General features: G+C 34.0%; 1 protein-coding gene across 29 annotated transcripts in view; it reads left to right on the forward strand.

Annotated features, from left to right (window-relative positions):
- EPB41 (erythrocyte membrane protein band 4.1) overlaps positions 1-23926 on the forward strand; it is a 151409-nt gene that overhangs the window by 113852 nt on the left and 13631 nt on the right. For 14 of the 29 annotated variants that reach the window (XM_016131953.2, XM_016131954.2, XM_016131960.2 and 11 more), the window contains 2 exons: positions 4108-4284; positions 6038-6088. In XM_016131953.2, coding sequence (XP_015987439.2) covers positions 4108-4284; positions 6038-6088 — 228 coding nt within the window. Of the gene's footprint in view, positions 1-4107; positions 4285-6037; positions 6089-6471; positions 11771-23926 lie in introns of those variants that run through there. The other 15 variants (XM_016131959.2, XM_016131977.2, XM_016131963.2 and 12 more) reach the window with 7 other exon arrangements.

Consider the following 23926-nt stretch of genomic DNA (forward strand, 5'->3'; position numbering starts at 1 on the left):
TATTGGGAATACCAGAATATGACAGAAGGATGGTCAGGGAGGGAAAAAATACAGGAAGGAAAGAAGGGAGCCTAACATGAATGAGTAGGTAGTATGATATAAGATAGTGTAATCATAAAAATAGGTATGCGGGTATGAAATTATTATTTTAAAGAAAATTGAGGTTAAGAGAAATTAATTTCTCTATGGTCACAGAGCTGGTAAATTGGTAAAGTAAGATTTGAGTTAGGGTCTGTATAACTCTATTAAATTGTATTTTTTTTCATTCAGAAGTAGCAACATACTGTCTGCTATAGGAATTGTAAGGTCATTTTCCCATTATATTCAACGTTGGTGAGATTTTACCAGTGTCATATTGTATGCTCTATCTAGCTTTGGGCTCCACATTGGATAGGGAAATATAGAACTAGAAGATTTAGGGAACTCTATGAGGAAAAATTAAGGAAACTGGAATTCTGTATGGAAAACACTGAGGCTATGTTAGTTGATGACCATATTATTTTACAATTCCACTCAAGACAAAGCCAAAAGAAATGAGCACAGACTGATATCAGGGATTTAAAGGAAATATAAATATATAGGAAGATGATAAACATGGTTCCTTCCTTTAGGAAGCTTACAATGTGGGGAAATGGGGAGGAGAGAAACAGTAAACAAGTAGCACTGAAATGATTACAAGTTGTTATAAAAACAATGAAGGAAATAAACCCCATGCTGTTCTAATAAAAGGGATCTACTCTGAACAAGATGGAGAGGGAAGTTCTCTCTGAAGAGATAATATTTTATCTGAGACCTGAAAGATGAATATATATTAAATGTGGTAAATGTTATTAGACTGGAAGTTTGAAGAAACTTTTTTTAGATAGATATCTGGTTTAATATAATGGCCTCTACTAATTACTTAACCTTATCTTATTCTTTACCAAAACATATATTTTAAATGCCTGCTTTGTATAAGGTACTCTAATAAGAGATACAAATTATGGCCAGCCTTCATTAATCACATACTCAGGTGGGCTCAATACCAAGTGCTTTACATAGATTTATCTCATGTAACGTGAGGTTCTCCAAGGCTGGACCCTTGGATATTTCAAACTTAGCAACTAGATCTCTTTGCTTTAGCCCGTAAATGAAACTAGACCTGAATGGTTCCACTTCTGAGATTAGGAAGAATAACAGACGTCAGTTGTTCTTATTGTACTCAGCAATGTAATATCTCCCGATTCCAAACATGCCTATTTAGTCCATCTTTAGTGCTTCCTCTTAACTGGAACCTGCAGTACCAATCATATATTTGACAATTTGTTTCATGAGGTGTGTTATGGCTTCTGAGACTCAAAGTCCCTGTGTGTGATGTGTTTTCCCCAGCATTTCACTGACAGACATGAGAGGGGATTTCTAATAAGTGTGTGTTTTAAAATTAAAACTACTAACTACCTTTTGAGAATATTTTATGTTTAATGAAGTGTTTGGTTTGATTGTTACTAAAATTATATGATAGGCATCAAAGCGTCTAACCTGAAAACAGCAAAAGAAATTTGGCTAATCATCATTCCCTAGTTATTATAAAAGTTTGGGTTTTATTTTTCCTCCTGAGGAAGTTCTCTCAAGTTATCTGTCACTCCAGCAGGTTTTTTTTTTAAGCATCCCTCCTCCCCCTACTCCCACCCCACCCCCACTAATGCTTTGTTCTGGCACAAATAAGGTCGAGTTCATTTTTAGATCTACCGCCTCCTCCTCCATCTCCCAGAGGGAACCTGTAGCAAGTGTCTATGACAAATTCTATTTGGAACAGGTCCCTTTGAGATCTTAATTTTACTCTGTGCCCCCACAGGTTTCCAAAAGAGCCAGCTAAGAAGGATGGAGAAAGCTCCCTCAGAATACTGATGTTATTGAAACATTTATTTTCTCAGGTTCAAAGCCAAACAAAAGCTAGGCAAGAAGAGTAATAACTCACCAGTCTCTCATGTTAAGAGGCTAATGTAGAGAGTTATGGTTTTACCATAGTATCTCTTGCTTGTTTATGTTGTGTTCTATTCACACTTTTAACTCTCCCAAAAATGTTAAGTAGTTTTTGGCCCAAGCAGATTTAATTTCCAGTCAGGAGCTGGGTGACAGGTGGGTCTCAGTTGCTCAGCCTATTATTGAGTCTTTAACTGAGCTTGTTCATGCTTTTTCTGTAGCTAGTAAATATGCTTTTCTTGCTTTCAGCTAGAGCAGAAGTGCAGACTGTTGTTTCCCCATGGCGAAGCCCATATTCATGAGCTATACTCACATTTCATTCCAGCAAGCAAGAGATACTCTTATGAGGGAGCTACAGGATTGCTCTTTTGGGCTTAGTTTTCTCTTTGAATAATTGCAAAGCAAATATACATGGTTCATTCTTGTAGAAATAAAAAGAATAGACTATTAAATAAATTTTCTGAGTATCTCCAGAATCAAAATTTTGTCATGTGCCTCACTGATTCTTTTTCCTATTCTATTTTCCCTTGTTGTTGCTTTTGAAAAAATTTAAGTTAATTGAGGCCTAAATTGCTCTAGAAAAAAATCTTTTTAAACAAATTTTTACTTAAATGATTTACAGGTTTTTCTTTTCAAAATGAGGCTATTTCCCACAGAGCCCTCCCCCCAAAAAAAAATGATAAAGAAAATAAAGAAAAAAAAAACAAATCCCAAAATTCACATAGCATATTAGGTGATATATTTAGTATTATGCTTTTCTTGGATACAGAGCTGCCTTGATATATAATAAACACAGAATTTTTAGTAGTCATCAACTGACGGGATCTTACATATTTTGATCTCAAGTATAGATCATTCACATTTTTTCAGAGAAGTATGTTGGACAAAGAACATTTGAGTTTTTGTCTTTAAGTTATATTTCCCAGATTATTTCTCGCCAAGTTTCCCTTTTGAAAGTTGTTATATACCTCATGTTACATAAATCTTACTATTCTCATATTATTTCTAGCTTTATTAACCTTAGTTTTGATCATTTCTCCATCAGATAACCCCTTTAAGAGCTTACCCCTAGTTGTCCAGTATGCAAATCTGCCAGAACAGTTATTTTAAATCATCAAGGAGATATATAAGGTATTTGATGAACTCTTGTTAAATCACTCCTGATTCATTCAAGATTACTAGAAGAAAGTCCTTATTTTGGATTGTACTAAGGAATAAAATGAAGCTGTGAGGAGATATGAAACATAAGGCTTTTAGTTTGTGTGAATAGTGTTGGCAAAGGAAAAAAAAAAAGTCATTGTATTACATATCCCTGAGTAATTATTCAGAGATAGTAACAATCTGTTCTGGAGGCTTGAGCCAAGAATTTTGGTAATATAGATATATATATATCTTTTTGTAATCTTGGAGCCGATCACTTTCTCTCAGAGGAATAAGTCTTTTTTTAAAAAATTGTAGTTGACATACAATATTATATTAGTTTCAAGTGTACAACATGATTCAACATTTATATACCAGTAACAGATTCTTATATCAAGAAAGGGCTATTCCTGTTTACCAAAAACCAACAATAGCCACCTAGTAATGTGGAAGCAAAATAATCTCCAAGTAGAAAAAGAAGGATACTGTACAGTTGCAGCTCACCAACACAAGGCAGCCAGTGGTGGAAGTTGAATCTTTCACCGTGTCCTTTATTTAACAGTTTCTCCTTATCCGTTGCTATCTCCATCCTGCCTTAGCTGAGCCTAAGTCAGTTCACATCAAGCTGAGGCTAACTGAGTTGTGGGATTACCTTTTTTGGGATGAGGAGTTGGAGATCTAGCAATGTGTCATAATGGGAAGAAGAATTGTAAAATTAAAGAGTGAGTTCCTTAATGGTTATATAACTGCTAAGAGCTATGGGGTTATAAAGCTTCACTGCTTCCAAGAAAAGCACCTTGTTTAAAAAAAAAAAAAAAGGCAAGCTAATATACCATATTGTATATTTACAATTTGAATGCAGTTTATGAATTACTAAATCTATCCTGGATGTGGCGTGTTTTCTACCAGTGCCCATAGTCTATGATGGGCTTCCCTTGGTGTGTGTGTGTGTGTTTTTTTTCCCTGAGTATTTATTGTTTTGCATCTTTATCCTTTGAACTGTAGGATTTAGACAAAAGTCAAGAAGAGATCAAAAAACATCATGCCAGCATCAGTGAGCTGAAAAAGAACTTCATGGAATCTGTACCAGAACCACGGCCTAGTGAATGGGATAAACGCTTATCCACTCACTCCCCTTTTCGAACACTTAACATCAATGGCCAAATCCCCACAGGAGAAGGAGTGAGTACTTTGTTCACGTGACCAGTTGTGAGAATGAGTGAAATAAATGTTTTTGTATATTAATGTTCTGTATCTGAGAGAAAGTTTAGAGCTGATATTTAGCTTCGGTGCCTCACCAATAATTGCATCTTTAAGGCATTCATAATCAACACTCGTTTTTTTAAGTCATATAGACTACCTACTCTAATTACAGGAGCCACTTAGAGCTACTAGTAGATGATTAGGGTCTGAGAACTCTTTCTGCAGCTGCATGCTTCTGGCTAGTATGTGTTTACAGATTGACCACAAGCCAGTGGAACTTTATGTTCAAACTGTGCCTTCAAGGACCAGAGAGTTTGCTAAATTTAGTAAGATCAAAATTGGAAAGGGATAAGCATTTTTTTAAAACTTTATCTGAACATTTGCACGACTTAGAAATGTCTGGAATGGTTGACCACAATTATATAATAAACCCAGGAAGCCTGTAAGCCAATGAATACAGAATACCAAGTATTACTGTATTTCAATTTTAGGAAAACTATTAATTTATTTTTATCTTTATGAGTAATATCAAACTTTTAATACACTGTTTTATAACATAGTCACAGCTAGAAGAAACCAAAGATACCTTTCACAGGCTGTTCTTTTTCTGTTATTGTTGTCATTACCTATTATATAAGTTCTACACCCAAAAAAATGAATCTATGTAATGAGAATATCTTAAAAGTTACCTTGAGCATATATTCAAAAATTCTTTACTTAGTCTTTAGCCTTAGCCTATTAGGTAAAATATTTATATAAATAGTCACAATGACCCAATGAGTGATTATGATGATTTTTAAATTATATGCTCCACCCCCCCCTCAAAGCAATAGCAGTTCTAGTTAAGAAAGGTAAAGTGATGTCTTAATAATTTAACAAAACTTGTTTTTATATTCAAAACTTATAGTAAACTATCCAACTTATTGTTTAGTTCTGGAACTGGAGAAGAAAATAAAAGTTGGTTCACAAAGAGTACTTTTATGTTTTTCAAAATGTGATTAATATTGGGCAGCAGTTCTCCAAATAGATTTAAAGCAGTTTCACTGCGTGAGGATGGAGAATTCCTGAATGATGGGCAGCTAAATAGAGTTACCAGGAATGATAGGATAAAGTTATTCCTAGTCAGTGTCCTCTCAGCCTCCATGCCCTGATATGTGTGGACATTAGTTTTATATTCTAAATCTAGAGATTGTCCTCTGAACTGAGACGGTGACTTTTTTCTCATGGAGAAAATGCCCTATTGCTATCTCACGTGGTAATTGCATATTTTCTAGAAGTTTTCTTTTTTACTCTGTGCAAATAATAAGAGATGCTCAACTGCTTTGAAAAAGTAACTTAATATTCTCTTGGATGAATTTTGGTAAATTCGAATCTGTCTCCATTTCCAGAAAATACTTCATGTCTTAATAGAAACCCTTCAGGGCTGGTTTTGAAAATGGTTATGTCATTCTGTGTACTTTAAAGAAATGATTCTTTATAAATTACATTTGAGTACTTGAGCAATTTTAGTTCTATGCTTGTGTATATTACCCCTCTAAATGAATATTGGAATAAATAAGAACTGTACTGTGATAACTTTTTATATAGGATAATTCTACTTTCTGGCATACCTTACTCTTTCTTTAATAACTAGGACAATATTTCTGTTCTTTGGGAATAACTTTCCCACCTTTGACAGCATTGTTGTTGCATTGCAAAGCAACTGAATTTTATATAATTTGTGTATGACCAGGTGAAGAAAACTTCTATCCTTCCCTCGGAAAAAAAGGTTGGTGGGCCAGAGGTAAAGCTGCTGTTATGACTTGTGCTTTTCAATCAGAATTTGCTCTTGTCATGGCACTAAGCAGATAACCCCACCCCCAGAATCGAACAGCAGCTGCTGAGTAATTTTTTTTTTCTTTTGGCTATCCTAATAAATTCACACTCACCACCTTTTGACCTAACACATAACATTTCCACTGCTGCAGCTTTTGCAGCTTTCAATTTGCTTATTTCGGCGCATGGCTGGTTAAAAAGCTGCATGAAGATGTCAATATGTATTCAGAGAGAAAATGAATTTAATTGTACCCTATTCTTTTTATGTTGTCTTTCTTCTCCCCATTATTTATTTTTTTTTAAATCATTATGATTTTGCATCCTTTTTCTTTTTTCTTTTTTGCTGACCAGTCCCCCAGCTACTTTCTCCCTGATACATATCACTTAGGGGTGTGCAAAGAACCAGTGTCAAACTTCCAAACTGATCCGAGAAGGCTGGCTCAACTGAGAGAACTTAGAGCCAAGTTTTTCCTTTCATAGATAACATCTGTCTTGACTGGATGGCAGAGGACTAAAATTGTGTGTGTGGGTAGGGTTTGGCAGGGACTTCACAATTGGACAATTGGAAAAAAACATAGTTTTCCTTAAAAATGTCAAAAGTATTTGCTTAATGTGATATATAAACCTTCATGATGATTGTTATTGTTTTTAATCATGATTCTGAGAGGGGAAGCGAATTTACAATTATTAAGGTTTGTGGGTTTTGGGGTTTTGTTGTCTTGGTAGACTTTGGAGGCATATATAAACTTTTATACTTTTTTTCTTTGCAGTCTTGAAAATGTATAGGATTAAGATTTTTATTCTCTTGAGCAAAAGCTAATTGCCGTATTGAATGAACTGTTACAATTTTTAAAATCTATATGAAGAGATATGAGGATAACTTTTATATTCTGCCATTCTATTTGTAATAAAAGGAACTTTTCTGATGGCAACAAGAATGCTTCATTATTGGCTTTGCCCAACTGATCTAAGAAAAATTAGCAGCACCAAAATAATGAAACAGTGACCCTAATTCACATTTGAATATCCTCGAAGGAAGAAAAAAGAAGGAAGCCAAGTGATTTCTTGAACTTTCTGGATGTCTAGTGTTTATTCATACAAAAAATTATAAATTGAGTACCCTACTGTGGACCCTACTTTGTCAGGATAAATTGCCAAAGTAAAGCAAAATAGTGTCCAAAAGATCATCCCAAATCCTTTGCACATCCCCAAGTATCATTTTTGAGCATTTTTCATCTGTCATTTTGTTCATCTTTCTCTGTCTTTCTTGATCTTCTACCGTGAAAGCAGACACAGGAACGTGCTCTGTTAGTGCAGGATGAAGAGAAAATTAAAAAGCAAGAGAGATCTACTGAAAGAGCCTTGCCCCAGCAAGAAAATGAAGAAATTCTTCCCAAGGTTTCTATTCCAATCCCTGAGGATCACAAGTCTTTCAAAAAGTGCCACCTCTACTCTAGTACTTTTTCATCTCCTCGTATTCCTTTCATGATGTCTTTTCTCATGGTTCTTGCATTGGCTGTTTGGTGGTTGGTCTTTCTGTGATCAGAAAACAGGGTGCTCATCTGAAATGTCAAGACCAAAACCATTGAACTTTTGTTGTTGGCTTCTACTATGTTATCTCCTGTATGATGCACTTTGATCTTGATAGTTCATTGTCCTAGGGGAGATCTTGTGATCATTTTTCTGTCAATAAAATGTTACTATTTGTAGAATATGTATCATGGGTACAAAGGAGTAGGAATGGTTTAGACAAATCAAATTTAAGCATATGGCAGGTTCATACTTTCCCCCAAAGCTTTAACTCTTACCTGCATGTTCTTATCATTTATTGTTGCTATATCCTCCTCTCCAATGTTTCACACAAAGCAGGATACTCTGTAGAAACATTTGATGAAATTTTTTCCTTATTCTCTATAGTCATTTATGTGGCATGGGTTCTGTTGTTTAAGAAAAAATTTCAATTTGCGAACCTTTCTAAAGCCTTAAAATGATACATTTTAATCTATGAATCCAAAACCACTCCTTTTCTTGAGGTAGCAAAGCAGTATATACAAAGGCCTTTTTTTGGAAAAGGCTTTTGACTTCCGTGGCCTTCTTATGTATGTTTCTGATATATACAGGGACAAACAATTTTATCCTGCCTGGTGTATAGAAGAGATTTGCAAAGGTTAAAGCCATCTTTCACAAGTAGGATGTTGATGGTTTAAGGAAAATGGTGCTGGTGCCCCTTAGCCTCCAGACAAGGCTGAATTTCCCAGACTACCCATCTTTACAAGTCTTGGAATACAGATTTATTCAAAATCTGTACGTAAGCGTACCCGTCTCTGAATTAAAATACTGTGTTCTTTATGTAATTATATGACTAGAAGCAATATTTAGCCTTTATGGTAAGCGTAATATATATATTAATATATTTCATCTTCCTAATAGACTTTAGACATGTTTATTCTCACATTCGTGTTGAAATCAATTGTTTTTAATTTTTGGCCTTGTGAGCTAATATTCTATCGTGACAAATATATGTCCTCTGTTTGCATGTTGATTTTTAAGGCTTTCCTGAAGTAATATGAGCGTGCTCTTTTTCACAACACAACTCAGATGCCTAACCTGTTACTTTTTACCTCAGTATTAATGAAATCTTGCATGTAGCTTGCTTTTTATGGCACTCAAATGTACCAATATGGATGATTTGGTTAATGTTGTTTCAAATATTTGTTTTGAAATTTGAGTTCATAGAGTTATCAAATTGAGATTATTGCACTTTGTTTTACTTCTCAATGCTTTTCAGTTGATAAAACTTCTAAACAAGACTTTTTTGTTTTTAAGATGATGGCTTTTTATATCAAAAAAGAGAGAGAAAAGTAAAACCTAGAATTTTTATCCTTTAACATTCACCATTATTTTTTTATTGTCTCTGTAGACAAGTAGAAATAATTTCCTGGTATTCCTGAAAACTGCTATTCTGTCATAATAGGCTTTCTCCCCAAATGGGAAAAGACGCAAGGGTGGGTTAAATTTAAAAATCTAGTATGAGCATGTATCTTTCATGTCACAAGCTATGTCTGTTTACAGTAAATATTTTGTAATTAAGCATATTTATTGATTCACTCATAGGAAAAAAGAGACCTCAAGTCAACCATAAATATTGCAAAGCTATTCTCTAACACAGAAAATGACCATCATAAGCTTCCCTTTATCTGTGAAATAGATAAAAGAGTTTTCCTTATGAAATAACAAACAAAACTATAGAGCATTGGTTAGATTCTTTTTTCAAGGAACTAAAAAGGAAATAATCTTAGAATTTCATTGGTATTTTTATAACTGTTTTAGAATATAGTTTTCATCTCTGTACACAGCTTTTTATTATTACTGTAAACTTTACCTTGAATGTGGTTTCCCTTTGTATTGGAGTTATTCCTAGTCCATTAGACGTTTAGTATATTAAGTCAACAATAGTTTTCAGTTTTCTGAAGTGCAGCAGGAGTCCTCAGAGATTCTTACTAATGGTCTGATGAGAAGAGCCAAGCCTTTGTATTCAACTAAGCTGGCCAGTACAGGCTCAAAAGATATGCCCATCACAGTTATCAGAGGAAAAATACTGGACATTACAGCCTTGTATTACCTGAAGTTGATACTGCCAATATTTGTAACATATAGCTGTAAGTGGTCTTGGTTTCCTTCTCACACCTCATTCCATCCTCAATACCAGAGACAGATCCAAATAACTGTGTATTGGTTTTATGCTGGTTCAGTTTCTTAATGGCAGGTTGATAAGTAAAAAGCAATTTGGACTAATTATTAATACAGACCAGTAAAAAGCCTTGGGTTTTTTCCTTAGTTTTACTATTAATCATTTCTAGGATGACTCTGAGAAATTTATTTAACTTACTTGGTGCCCAGATTTTTACCTAGTAACATAGAGACAAACCTACCTCATGAGAACAAATCTGTATCACGTTCCAGGAATGAGAAGCTCTGGTTATCATTCGATTCTGGGTCTTTCAGAGACTGGGAAGATGGAAACTAAAAAACAAACACACATTAACTTGTAATTTTTTATATGAAAGTAAGCAATTAAATCTCCCATTCATTTCCATCTACTCCTTATTGGTATTTGAACAAGCATTTAAAACTACTAAAGTGAAAAATGTCTTTCCAAATTCATTATACTCTTAAGCAATTCATCTTATCCACATGGTATAGTATGGACCATACTTGAAAATAAAGCCAGCAGTAATATTTGGAACCTATCTTTTAGCCATTTTCTTATACTAATACTTCAAATATGAAGGATATTCAGTTTCCATGAATCAGTTTTACTACTTATTTACAATTTTTGGTAAAAATTTTGAAGGAAGAAGATATTGACTGTTGACTAAGGTTAGACTGGGTTAATCTGTGGATTAGATTTCCAGTTGTCATCCTAGAGCCTAGTATATTTCTTTCTATTAAATACTATCATAAATTTTGCTCTGAAATTTCTGTGGATATAAGCCAATTCACTTTCTCTTACATTCCTAAATCACTTCTGTAATACTTCCTACAGATAAGAATATAGGGCATACTAGGCATTAGAGGTTTGGTTATTTTTAGAAGGCAGTACCAATCAAAATTTATATTCGGCTTTACCCTGTAATCACATATTTTCCAAAGGAAGACAGAAAATTCAAAAATAATATGAGACACATTTTCATTGTTGCTTTTTTTTATGCTAATGGTATTGGGTATAGTAAAGATATACAGAACTTCTCTATAGTGTTTCCTTCCCTTTTATTCTACTTCTTAGGAATTATAAAATCCCAAACTTCTTTACAGCATTCTCTACCACATTGAGAAAGACTATTATGTTGTTTCTATTATAAATAGAAATTTTGCCCTTTTCTTTTGCACTCAAACTACTGCTGTTGTCTCCGTTGCTAGTACCAAAATTACAACTCATTCTTATTCTCTATTATGCATGGCATGTGGGATAACTATCTGCTTTCTCTACACTGTAGTGGATAGTTTCAATAAGTCTGCTCTAATTTCTGTGGCTGTTAAACCCCTCATGCCTTCGGATCTCCTTTTTACTGCAATAGACCATGATGCAAAAAGAAACACATTGGTGCAGATCTAGGAATGGGTACCTGAAATAATCAAGAAGGTATGGTTACTAAAGCAAAGAAGCCATATAAAGTTAGGCTGGAAGAGGAGGAGGGATGGATGGCTGTGATCAACAATCACAAAATCATGGAGTATTTCATTTTGTAAATGAAATTCCTATCATACTAGAATTTGAAAGACAAAAAGAGAAAGTAGTTTATTACTCCCATAGATCGAAAATATACTAAAAGCTAAAAAACTTTAATAATAGCATAACTAAATGTATAGATGACATATTGTTAAGGAAATGTTTGCTTTAGGAATACTTTTCTAATATTTTGTGATTGATATCCTAGTGGGCAGACCTCCCCTTTATAATATTCAGAATTCTATTTGGGGATAAATAATAGAATAAATCTAACATTTCAAAGATTAAGGGGGTAGGAGGCATAGAGTCCCAACTGTCTCTTCAAGTCTCCCAAAATCAATAAAGGTTGTAGTTTAGTCTCCTTTTCTCCTCTACCGTCTCTTTAAAGAAGAGTCTTCCGTGTATATGGGACCCTATCAACAAAACATAGAGAATAAAAATTAAGGGAAAAATATGGTTACTGCTATCCATTAATTTATTCATTGCCCACTGAATTGCAGGGTTGCAAAGAGGCAGCATTATCAGAATTTTAGGATCCAAAATCCCCTACAATGCTCAGCTCTTCTGTACAATATCGTTTAGAGATTTAGAGACTAGGTGGTCTCCCAGCTTGTGATTAAATATCTCCCAAGATATAGCACATTACATCTTTGGACATATGGCTTTTGTATATAAGTCATTCTTATATTAAGCCAAAATCTATTTCCTTAGACCTTTCACTTCTTGATCCTGAATGTAGGCATTCTGAAGAATTTTTCTATCTCCCATATTATAAGCTTTTTGCATAGTTAAATGTAATCCTCGTGTTAGAATTAGTCACAGTCCTTGCCTTCAGATAACTTTACAGATCTGTCCCAGTCTTTCTCCTAGCATGTTATCCTTCTGCTTTCTTCGTTTCTTTTTCTAGCTTTCCTTGTTTTATGAACTCTTTTTCTTTCCGGCTCTCTTGCCCAAATTTTGTTTCCCTATGGTTCATTTAGCTTTATGTCCCTACCCATTGACTTGTCCTCTCTTAAAGCACATTTTGAAATTCCTGGATATTTCAGCTTCATCATAGATAACAGAAGTACTTGAGATATTATTTTTTAGATTAAAGAATGGGGGCGGGATAATTTTGTAGCTTTGGGAACCTCCTATAGTCCAGAATCTGTTGACAAGATAGTATCATTATTATATTTTGAAGAAGTATACCACCAGAGCCTGCATTCTAAGTTTGCTTGCCCTCTCTGACAGTCTGATTAACCTTTACATACTTCAGCACCCCCAAGTGATTTGATTTATACCAGTGTGATATGATAAAATTACGGAAACATTCTAACATTCTGACTATGATTTAGACCCCCACCAGAAAAAAATGATATTAAAAATTTGAAATGTTGTTAATCCATCTCTTTTAGTTTGTACCTGTCTCCTCAAAACTGTGAGATTCTCAAAGGTGAGAGACCTTGTTTTATTCAGCTCTGTTTGCTAGTCTGTCACCTCTATATCTCAGATATATAGTAATAATTACTAAATTGAATTAAATGATTAGACAGATGATAATGGATAAACTCTTAGCTTTTCACTTATAATCTCTTATATTGGGACACAAATGTATGCTAAATTAATCCCCATATGCCCAGTCAGTATATGCGGGTAGCCCAAAAAGCTGTATATATGACCTAGCAGCCACTCTCTCTCGTTACCTGTAGTATGGTCCCTGGTTTATTCAAGGAATCTATGTATCCATCTATGATAGGTGTCAGTCTCTCTTGTAATTTGGTTCAATTAAAAGCTCTTATCCACAGGTAATTGTTTTCGCTATAAAACGTATTATTGAGACTGGGGTGCTTGTCTGTATGTATAAGTTCATCTTGGGGTATGGTATCATAAAGAGAACCAGTTATTTGACAATTTATGTTTACCTAAGTTCCATTGCAGAAAGCAGTTTGATATATCTATCTTGTGTTTTACATGACATAAAAACACTAAATGTATCAAACTCTTGTGATATCAAGAGTTTTATATATCAAATAGATCAGAGGTTGACGAACTTTTTCTGTAAAGGCCCAGATAATAAATATTTTAGGGTTTGCAGGTCATATAGTCTCTGTCATAGTTATTCAGCTTTGCCATTGTATAGTGAAACAAGCATAGACAATAAGCAAACAAATGAACATAAATGTATTCCAAACAAACTTTACTTGTGGACACTGACATTTGAATTTTATATAATTTTATGTGCCACTAAATATTATTCTATTTTTTTCCAACCATTTAAAATTATAGAACTATTCTTAGTTCACAGCCATACAAAATCAAGAAGGCTGGGTTTGGCCTGCCGGTTGTTGTTTGCTGACCCCTGATAAAGGTCCAGAGAACCAGAGAACTGATTAATTACATTTTCTGCCTTTGTACTGTTTTTGAAGAGCTATAATTGCAATCTTACCATCTTCATTCAATGTCGAAGGTTTTTTTTTTTTTTTTTATCTTGTTTATGATTAGAAATGGAAAACAAAGGACAGGCAATTATTTCCGTTTACTGGCAGTCAGGGAACACCTGAATTGTAATCTAGAATATCTGTAACCACCACAGCACCTCTGCCTTTCTCAGTTTTTCAAACTGTTTCATGTTAATTGTGTTTTTAATGTAATCATCAATGAATCCAGCTAACTCCTTTGTTTTGTTTTGTTTTTTAAGGGTCTACCTCCAATTCCCAAATTCACTTTCTCTTTAACCAAGTTTTAGAGCTGTCTAACAAACATGGTAAAGAAAGTGAAATGATTTTCACTCAGCTTTTGATACATCTTAGTCTTTTGAACAGTTGTATACATGTAAACTTGAGTATCTAAAGAAAACGTTTTAGAAAGGCTCTTTTTTCAAAATAAAGAGATTTCTCTGAGAGGACTTCTCTAATTCAGGGCCTAATTGGGCAGTATTTACCAATAAGTCAGAGTAAAATTAAGTTATGTTCTTTCGTAAGTGTCTTTGCTCCCTGGTTGACACGGCTGTGTTCTGAAGGATTCCTCTGTAATCAGCTTTGGGAAGTGCTTTCTAATCAATCTCTAAAACTATGTTCCTTTCAGTTCCCTGGTCCAGGATTCTTTAGCTCTGATACTTGGTTGAATAAATTGTTTATCTGTTTAGCAGGTCAGCAGGATATTTAAGCCTAAAGAAATCTGTTAAGAACTTTACTGTAGGAACAGATTCTTTGATATTTTTCTTTATTTGCTCTTAATATGTAAATTTACCATGAATAAATCTTATCGCAAATCTGATTCTGGTTGATACTAGTCAACCAGAAATAGGAGCCAGTAGTGCTGTACATAGACAGACCCACTACAAATTAAAAAAAAAAAAGAAGAACATCTTCCAGTGGATGATCAAGACGTACTGTCAGCCAGTCTTTCTAAAAAAGTTCTCTTGTTTTTCCATGCTTTTACTCTTCTCTATGGCCCAGTAATTGTCTTTTGGTCAGTCCTAAAACAGAGAAAACCTATTGGCATGTGTTCAGTTCTCAGAATATTAATATTTTAAATCAGCTTGGAACTTATTTGACTTATTTATACCAAGTTTTAAAAATAAAATCAATTTAATCAGTCGCTATAACATACGTAATTGCCACATCTGTTAAAAGCATTTTTAATATGCTAAATTTGTCTTTTGATTGTTTTTTGTAAGCACTCTACAAATTAGTAGTTATTAACCATCCAATACTGCCACTCTGATCATACTGAAGAGTGAAGAATGGAGTGGGTGTGGATTTGTGGGTGTAGGGAGAGCTTGCTCATATAATGTGGAATTAACAGAAGATATTCTACTTGATCTCTTACCTCACTTGGGTAAACTTTATCTCTTATCTTACTCTCATAATTTTAGATTCTATTGTACTATCCAGGTGATTACTTAAAACTAACACTCTATATTTTGAAGTGGCCTATTGACTAGCTCAAAGTATGTACCTGTGGCCATGTCTAAATAATATAAAAATGGTGTAGTGTTTCTCCAAAGCCACATTCCTTTTAGGAATTTGTTGAAAATGTTAACATGGGAAGCCATTTTCATTATTATAGAATTTTTCAGGAGGAGAAGCCATAGCTAGTTAAAATAGTTTTAAAACTATTATAAAACTAATAATAGTTCCGTTGTATTTAATTCTGTAGAATCACAATGCTTTATTCTAGATATCAAATCAGGGCATAATATTTTTCTTAAATGCTTATTATGGCTTTAATCATTTTTGGAATTGGGACTTCTGAGAAATCCTGCCAAATATATTTAATTGTGTTATATACTAAATGATCAGAGTTTTTTGTACTGGGTATAGCCTTTCCTTTCTCTCTCCATCTGTCCACCTCAACCTTTCTTAGCATAATGAAATAAAATTGACCAACCAAAGGCTTCTGGTCTCCTAGATATGTTTAGTATAACCTTTAATATTTGCTGAATCACTTTGACTTCTATAGCTTTATTCAAGTCTGAGAACACTCATTTGATCTGTGGAGTCCTTACTGGTGAGTGCAGTGTTAAGGCAAAATTTTCTATTACTTAATAGTTAAAATTTTGCATCAGGCACTGATTTTGAAGCTGTTCGCTTTTACATTCACATATTCTGGGGATAATCTAATAACAGCACTATTTAGGAAATTATAAAAATGGTGCTTGAAGGATAATTGTCACTGCCAAAATTCATTTGCTGGATTTTGTGAAAGGCTACATTATGAAGTGACTTTCCTATAATAAGCAATTTTACTAACTGTGATTTAATTAAGGTCAACATCTTCCTAAATAAGTTCCTTTATCCAGATGTAATCTTTCTATGCCAGAGAATAGCAATGGACCATGAAAGTGACTCAAGTTTCATGGAGAAGCTCGTGAGCTTTATAAGGATGTATTTCTAGCTAGGGACCAATAGCATGCAAACTCAATTTAAAAGAAAAAAAGTAAAGGAGGGTATAGCCAAGAGAGAAAACTTAGAATGAAGAGAAATGTATTGCGTGATAAAGAGCATCACACTAGAGGAAAGACAGAATTTTTAAACCATCTTCTCCTGGCCACATGATTACTCTGTTGTTAGTTTATCCCCATTTTGAGTATTTGTGATTCTAATGTCCTTTTTACACTACCAGTTGGCCTGAGTTTTCCACCGAAAGTGTACTAAAACTATTATTTATGAGGCTTTTGGGAGCAGGGGGCCAGGGGATGTTTTTCTTTTTGGTAATTTTTGTTCTTCATTTCTTTCCTTTTTTGGCTGAAGAATGGGCTACTGCTGCTTGACTTGTCATCTTTATGTGCTGTTTACACGTGGATTTTACAAAAGAAGCCATTACCACATCTGATTTATCTTTTATTGCAAGTGCCCATTTAAAAGCATTTGTTTTAACTTAAATCAAAAAAAATCACCAGGTTAATGTCCCTAGTGATTATCATGCAACAAAAGGAAACACTGATATTATTATGTTTTATTATGTGATATAATTACGTTTTCAAAATAGGAACAAGATTACAAATATGGATATGACACAAGTTTTGTTTTTTAGAGCTGTCTTCCAAGGCATTTAAAGCCATTCTTTGCTGCGACATAAACTTGCCTTATTCTGTTAAAGAGAAGAATGTAGAAGAAACAAAGCACTCGCAATTAACTGATCTTATCAGGATTGGATTGTACATTTTTTAGTTTGCATGTTGCAGACCATTTGGGGGTATTATTTAAATACATTGTTAATAATTTAAGTGACTGTAATATTTATTGTTTACTTTAGTTAAGAACCAGAAGCTGGACTCTTCTGCTGGGTATCTTCCTTCTGTGCTTAGCAAGATAACCTCGATTCCTGCTGGTTTTGTGGGCATTCGCAGTGCAGAGCATTTCTTACTGGGTTTGCAGAACAAGGGTAATGGCTCTGTGGGTGCGTGTGTGTCTGTGCACACCCCTACCCCCCAACCCCACTGCCACCTTCTGCTCACTTTTTCTTATCAAAACTTATTTTTTTATTTAAAATAATTTATTTTAGTTATACAAATTTTATTTAAAAATCTAATGAATCCCCAAACCCTGTTTTTCTGCGATGCAGACACTGATAAAAATGTATTTAACTTTCTCTGAGGTATTTACATTTCGTCAGGCCACAGAGTCATTGCAAAGATGATGGTGACATTATGGAGCTGATCATATCATTAAGCAGTATTTACAAGGCGAGTCCTAACTCTTTTTACTTGATGGAATGGCAAAATAGAGTGAAGAGAATATGAAAATCAGTTGTAGTTTAATAGATATGGTACATTTAGGGTTCCGTTGTGTAAAGTGACTACAGAGGTAGTATGCTCAATCTCTGACTCCCTTTTATGCAAAATTTAGTAATTCCAGGAAGCAAAATCTGTAGGTAGTAACGTGAAAATATGCTCTGGACTTAGAAACAGCAATAAGTCTATTAAGCTTTAAAATGGTTGTAAATTTTGTGACAAATCAGAAATTTTCTTCCTGTTTTCTTTAACAGACAGTATATATTGCAAAACTATTAAAAACTGCCTACCGCAGTGTTCTTCATGAGGATCTTGGCTCAGGAATGTTTATTAAATATCCCCATAGTGTACCTATTTTAATTCTTCTATCAAATTTCTTTCTTCAAAGTTCTGCCTGGTGACATCTCTAAAATAAAATGAGAACCTGGCCAAAAAAGCCAAAAGGAAGTCCAGCTTTAGTTAATCCATAGGCTTGACCCATGTTGGATATTCAAGAAACAGTTGCTTCCACATAGGGAGTAGATGTTTTTCTTGCCCTGATTCGTGTTTCTTTGCAAATAATAATAATAATAATAACATTTTAAGAAATATAGTGCAAAGGTAAGTAATATTTAGTATTTGCCTAGTACTTCACTTTAACACTCCACACAACCCTCACAATGGCTGTATCAGGTTGATAGTGATGTTCTTGCTTTAAATGATAAAATTGAGTCTCAGAGAGGTTCAGAGACCTGCGCAAAAGCGAGTAGCTCTTAAATGAGAGAAGTGAAACTAGAATCTAGGTATTCGATGTTTTAGTTCATTGACATTCTTTTATGCCACAGATATCTCCAAAGTCACTTAGTCCCCAAATGAAAATGTGAAAGTTACAGAGAGTGATTATTAAAGAGAAGTTTGAAATTTCTGAGGCACTAATTTTTAATAAAACTGGGTAATAAAAATGATTCTCAGATCCCGAAGCTGCTAATGAATTGACTTATTATGCTGGACTCTCTTTATCTTGCTTTAAGTCCTCCAGACTGAGTCATGCAGAGTGTCCCAGAACCTGAAGTAGAATCTCTTTCGGTCAGTAGGTACTAGAAGACGAACATGAGAAATGAGGCCTTGCCTGTTGAGACAGGAGGTCTTAGGTCTTTCATTTGGCCTTGGAGATAACCTGGTTTCTGGTATTAAAATCATTCAGTAAAAAGATTTGAATTTTTTAGAAGAAGATAGTCATTTCCTTTCATACTTATTGGGGACCATTTAGGTAGATCAATAGTTTAAATTCCCGTTAATTAAATCGACCATCAAGCACAAGGTCAGAAGAAAATTAGATTGGTATCCAAAAGCAAACAAACCAAAAACACCATCATCAAACTAAATGACATATTGTAATTCTAATAATTAATTATTCGTTCATCATCAAAGAAAGTATTTTTGGTATTCTGTGCTTGAGCCCCTAAGTATATTTATGTAAATGTGAAACTCTTATTTTGGAATAGAGCATTTGAGAACCTTAAGGATGGCGTTGGCAAAGTGAGGTAGGCCAGGATATTTGTGCAGTTTAGTGAAAGAATTTGTATTTTGGTCTGATTGGACTATGAAAATTCTTTTTGCAATCATATTTGTGTTTCCTACTTCTCAATCTGTTCAATTTGATTTAAAAAAAAAGTCACTTTAGCATGTTAATTCTAAGGATAGAGCTTTGAAAACATTGAAAAGAATATGAGGGAAAAGTGTTTTTTTGTTTGTTTGTTTTTTGAAAACTAAAAATTAAACAGAAATTGATTCCAAGGCTCTCATTAGAACTTAGTTTTATAATTGGCATGACTGTTTTCTTCTTTCAAAATTTTTGTCACCTAATTCTGCTTGTGGTGGACTCAATAACATTGCTGACTGGTTTATATAAGTGCTTAGTGTAACATTGTATATAATACTTGAGAATGCACAAAAAATAACAAGATACTGTAATTAAGCATAGAGACCAGCTCTGATAAAAGGTTGCCTTCTCCCCAAGGTTCCACCATTGCCACAGCCACCACATGTCACTGAGTTTATTATATAAATGTATTTAACTGCCATCTGTACATATCATTGTCAATCACTTCATTCAACTAAATTTAAGTACCCTGGAGATTGGATAACTTCTTTCTTTTATTTAGTAGTGGTTTTTACCATGAGATGGCAATTATAGAACTGTTTATTGAATTTGGTCAATTATTTTGAAGACTCATACTTGATTTTAATAAAACAAAATCTTTCAGCCTGAGGTGCAGGGCACTTAGCCAAAAAGAAATATACATTATTCTGATGTGAAGTATTATATTGTTGATCTATAATATACATTTCTAATCTAGAATTATTATTCAGATCAAGTTTTGGGATACTGGGTCTTTAATATTTTATATTCCCAGTTGCTATCATGACCTTGTCAAGAGTGATCTTTTCTTTGAGTGTCTTTACTATTTTAGAGGCAGGTATCTAATAAGAAAATTTACTAAGGAATTAAATCACAGATAGAAAGATATTTTTATTCACATTCCTAAGAATATCCCTGCCATCTCTAGATTAGAAAACATTAAACAAAACCTAATGAAGCTACACCTTAAAGTTTAACTGTTTCTTTTCTACCCAAATATATTGTACATCATCTTTGACTTTGTCTTTCAAAATTCACTTGCTAAATTATTAACGTCTTATATTTGCCTTAAAAAAAACATTTTTTCTTGTTCTTTAAATTTATTTAGTTTCAAGTAAACGGTACATTGGTTAGACATTATATAGTTCAAAAAACGATCCCCCAATTGCTCCCTCCCTCCCATTATATTCTCTACCAGTTACTGACATTTGTTAGTAACTAATTCTATTAACTACTCATTCTTTTAAGAAACTAAAAAGTAAACTAAAGGAAACTAAACTTTTAAGGTTTATTTTTAATTGTGTTTAAAGGCTTGGAAGACATGAAGGATTTATCAACACTTCCTTCATAAATTGTTTACCAGACTCTTCAGGTTTTACAGATCATTTCTTTGTGAAACCAGGTAAAAACGCTTGCATAAAATATAATTTAATAACATTTTTGATTTAAAAAGTAATGCATATTTATTTTATAAAGGTTAGAAAGTGTAGAAAAACACAAAGAAATCAAATTATTTACAATCCTACCACTAGTGATATTTTAGTGTACCTTAAGGTCTTTTTCATTTGTATAATTATACACACTGGAAAATATAATTTTAATGGATAAGAAATAAAACATAGCATATTATCAAAAGAAGAGTTTAGTCTTTGAAGTTAGCATTTTTGCATTCTTTCCTCATTCCAACCTCTGAAAGTACTTCCCTGAAATCACATGACAAGGTTGGTAGTGATACTGCTGTTGTTCACTTGGTCCTTATTTGCTTCCCTAGGATTTTACTATATCATAAAATATATAGAAAGGTAAAAAGGAGACAATGGCAGCTTATTGTATTCCTTTTAACAGACAAAGGATTTGTTTTTGTATTGTTACCCAAAGGTAAAATTGTTCTTCGCTAAGCAGGGAACAAATGAGCAAATGTTAAGGGGGGGGGGGCGGATACACACACACACACACACACACACACACACACACACAGAGAGCAAACTTTAGAAAGATTTTCAGAATTTATTTCCATTGTAATGCTAATAGGATAAGATAGTTCAGTAAGCATAACTGTGCTTCTTTCAATAGTCTCTTTAAATATGTATATCTTTTCCTTCAAAAATAACCTGAAAAGTACTCTGGATTGCATTTAATGCAATGGCAGCAAAATATCTATAAAATACTCACTCCTCTTAATGATATCTGGAATCTTTAAGTCAAGGGAGAGGTAATTTATAATTCACCAAGGCACATACATACACAGAGTTTGATAATCCTGAGACATAATCACCATAATCCTTTTGAATAAATAGTTTTCAAAAGAAAGCCTTTAGGGAAAAAAAATCCCTTGTTTCTCTTCCCAAGAGAAAATATTTAATTATAATATGTAGCAGGAACTATTGACTCTTTCAGCAAAATTGAGAATTTTTAAACAAATAGTGTTCCTGCTCAGTTAAATATTTGCCTAACATTCTTTCTTCTCATATTCTTAAAACCAACTAGATAGCTTTGTAGGACTTTATACAGTCACCTCGTCTTTCTATTGTAGCATCTTTCTTCTTATAGACCCCCTATGAGCCTGGATAAGTAACATCTGAATTATCACCTTTGAATCACATTAAGTCTTAATTTTGTCTGTCATGGTGGATGGTTCATACCCAGTCATATATTTATTCGTATCCTTGAGAAGATCCCTTTAAAGTTTCCAGGCCATTTTGGTATATGCAGTTTTGAAGTCTTACATAATTCATCGGTCCTTGCTGATGGTCACAGCCAAAAGCACAACATTGTCAGTTAAAATTTCTCACTGATATCATGTGCCAAATTTGAGGTGTCTTATGTCATAAAGATTATATAACTTCTTTTTGCCTCAATCTTTTCTGGCTTTTGCAGCCTTCTCCTTATATTTAAAAGTATAATATTGGCCACTAAAATCAGACTCTGCTAAGAGGACTTTGGACAATCTTTGTACTTCTCAAAAGTATGATCAGGTTTGGAGGACACATCCTTTGGTCCAACTTGAAACACTTTCTGCTGCCATGGGAAGAAATGGGCTTTAGAATAAGAGACTGACTTGAGTTTAAATCTTTTCTCCATCACTTACTAGTTCTGTTATTTAACCTCGTGGTTTGTTCATCTATAAAAAGGGATAGTGACTGCCTCAAAGTGAGGTTGTGAAAAATTAAATGAAAAAACATTAAAGTGACTAGCACAGCACCTGGCACATGGTGAACATGTAATAATGTTAGTTTTCCTCTTATTTCCTAATAACAGGAGATAAAATACTGGACTAGACAATGAGTCTGGTCAAGTGAGCCACTTTTTATGTTCTTTTCAGTTTTTGAATGGCACAAGACAAAGCAGTTCTCAAGTTGCCTAGTACACTTTTCAGCAAGTTTTTACTGAACTTTTATTATGTGCCAAAAAAGTGCAAGAGAGTACATAGTAACACAGCTAAGGAACATGGTAAATGCTTAGCCCCCAAGGAGCTCACAGTCTAATGGAAGAGACTGAGACTAAACCAATGACAGAGTGCAATAGGAACGAAAGAGGAATGGTATCCAAACATACTTTCAGCAGCCAGGGGGACACTTCCAGAAGAACTAAAACAAGCTGAGCATGGACTTCCAGGCAGAAGGAATAATATTGGCAATATTTAGGCAGGGAGACAAAAGAAAGCATGCTCTGATCTAGGACCTGCAGATAGTTTTGAATTAATGGAGAGAAAGGTTGGTGTGGAGGTGTAGCAAGGTGAAGCTGGAGAGAGAAGTAAAAGTTATATTTTAAAGTATTTTCTGTGTCTTACTAAAGGGTCCGGACTTTAGCTAGAAAGCAGTGATGAACCACGAAAGCATTTTAAGCTGAAAAATGAAATTTTCAATGTTTTGCTTTAGAAATAAAACACTGTAGCAGCAAAATAGAGGATGTATTCAAGGAAGGTTTGAGAGGAGAAAGAAGGTAGGAAAGAAAGAAAAACTGTTTGGGGCATTAGTAGTAAGATGGGTGGGGCATTTTAAGAGTGCGAATGGAGATAATAAATGTGGAGATAGAAATAAGCAGATATGGAGATATAAAGTACAGCATAGGGAATATAGTCAGTAATGTTGTAATAACTATGGCGTCAGATGAAGACTTATTGGGGGGATCACTTGTAAATTATATAAATGTATAATCACTATGCTATATGCCTGAAACTAATGAAAAATAATATTGAATGTCAACTGTATTTAAAAATAAAAAAATAAAAGCAGATAGATAAGGGAGATATTAAATATAAAAAGACCTTGATATAATCTGTGGGTGGTAGTGGATGAGTGTAAGGAAGGCATTGATGATGATTCTCAGGATTCTGGCATGGAGACTGGATGGTGCCATTTACCAATGTAATAGAAATGATGGAGGAGGTTGGGGCGGCAGGTCCAGGCAGCCGCAGAAATGTAAATGGTCATATTAGTGTTTCATATGCCTGGGAGGATGTCCAGTAAGTCATTGCCTGGACAACAGAGCCAACTGAAGAGGTTGATTTGACCATTGTGAGAATGCTATAAATGGTAATAATTTAACACAACTGTTATCAATTTTCCTTTTATTTCCAATTACTAACACAGGTGATCGGTAAATATTTGAATTGATATTGCTGTGGCTACAGCTTTTACCGTTGATCTCCTCTGTACATACTTAAAAAAAAAAATGATTGATTGATCTCATTTTACTCAGCAGTAGGCAACTTTGGGCCAGGTGGTGGTTTCTT

The sequence above is a fragment of the Rousettus aegyptiacus genome, unplaced genomic scaffold, assembly GCF_014176215.1.
Source record: "Rousettus aegyptiacus isolate mRouAeg1 unplaced genomic scaffold, mRouAeg1.p scaffold_m13_p_1, whole genome shotgun sequence".
Taxonomy (NCBI): Eukaryota; Metazoa; Chordata; class Mammalia; order Chiroptera; family Pteropodidae; genus Rousettus; species Rousettus aegyptiacus.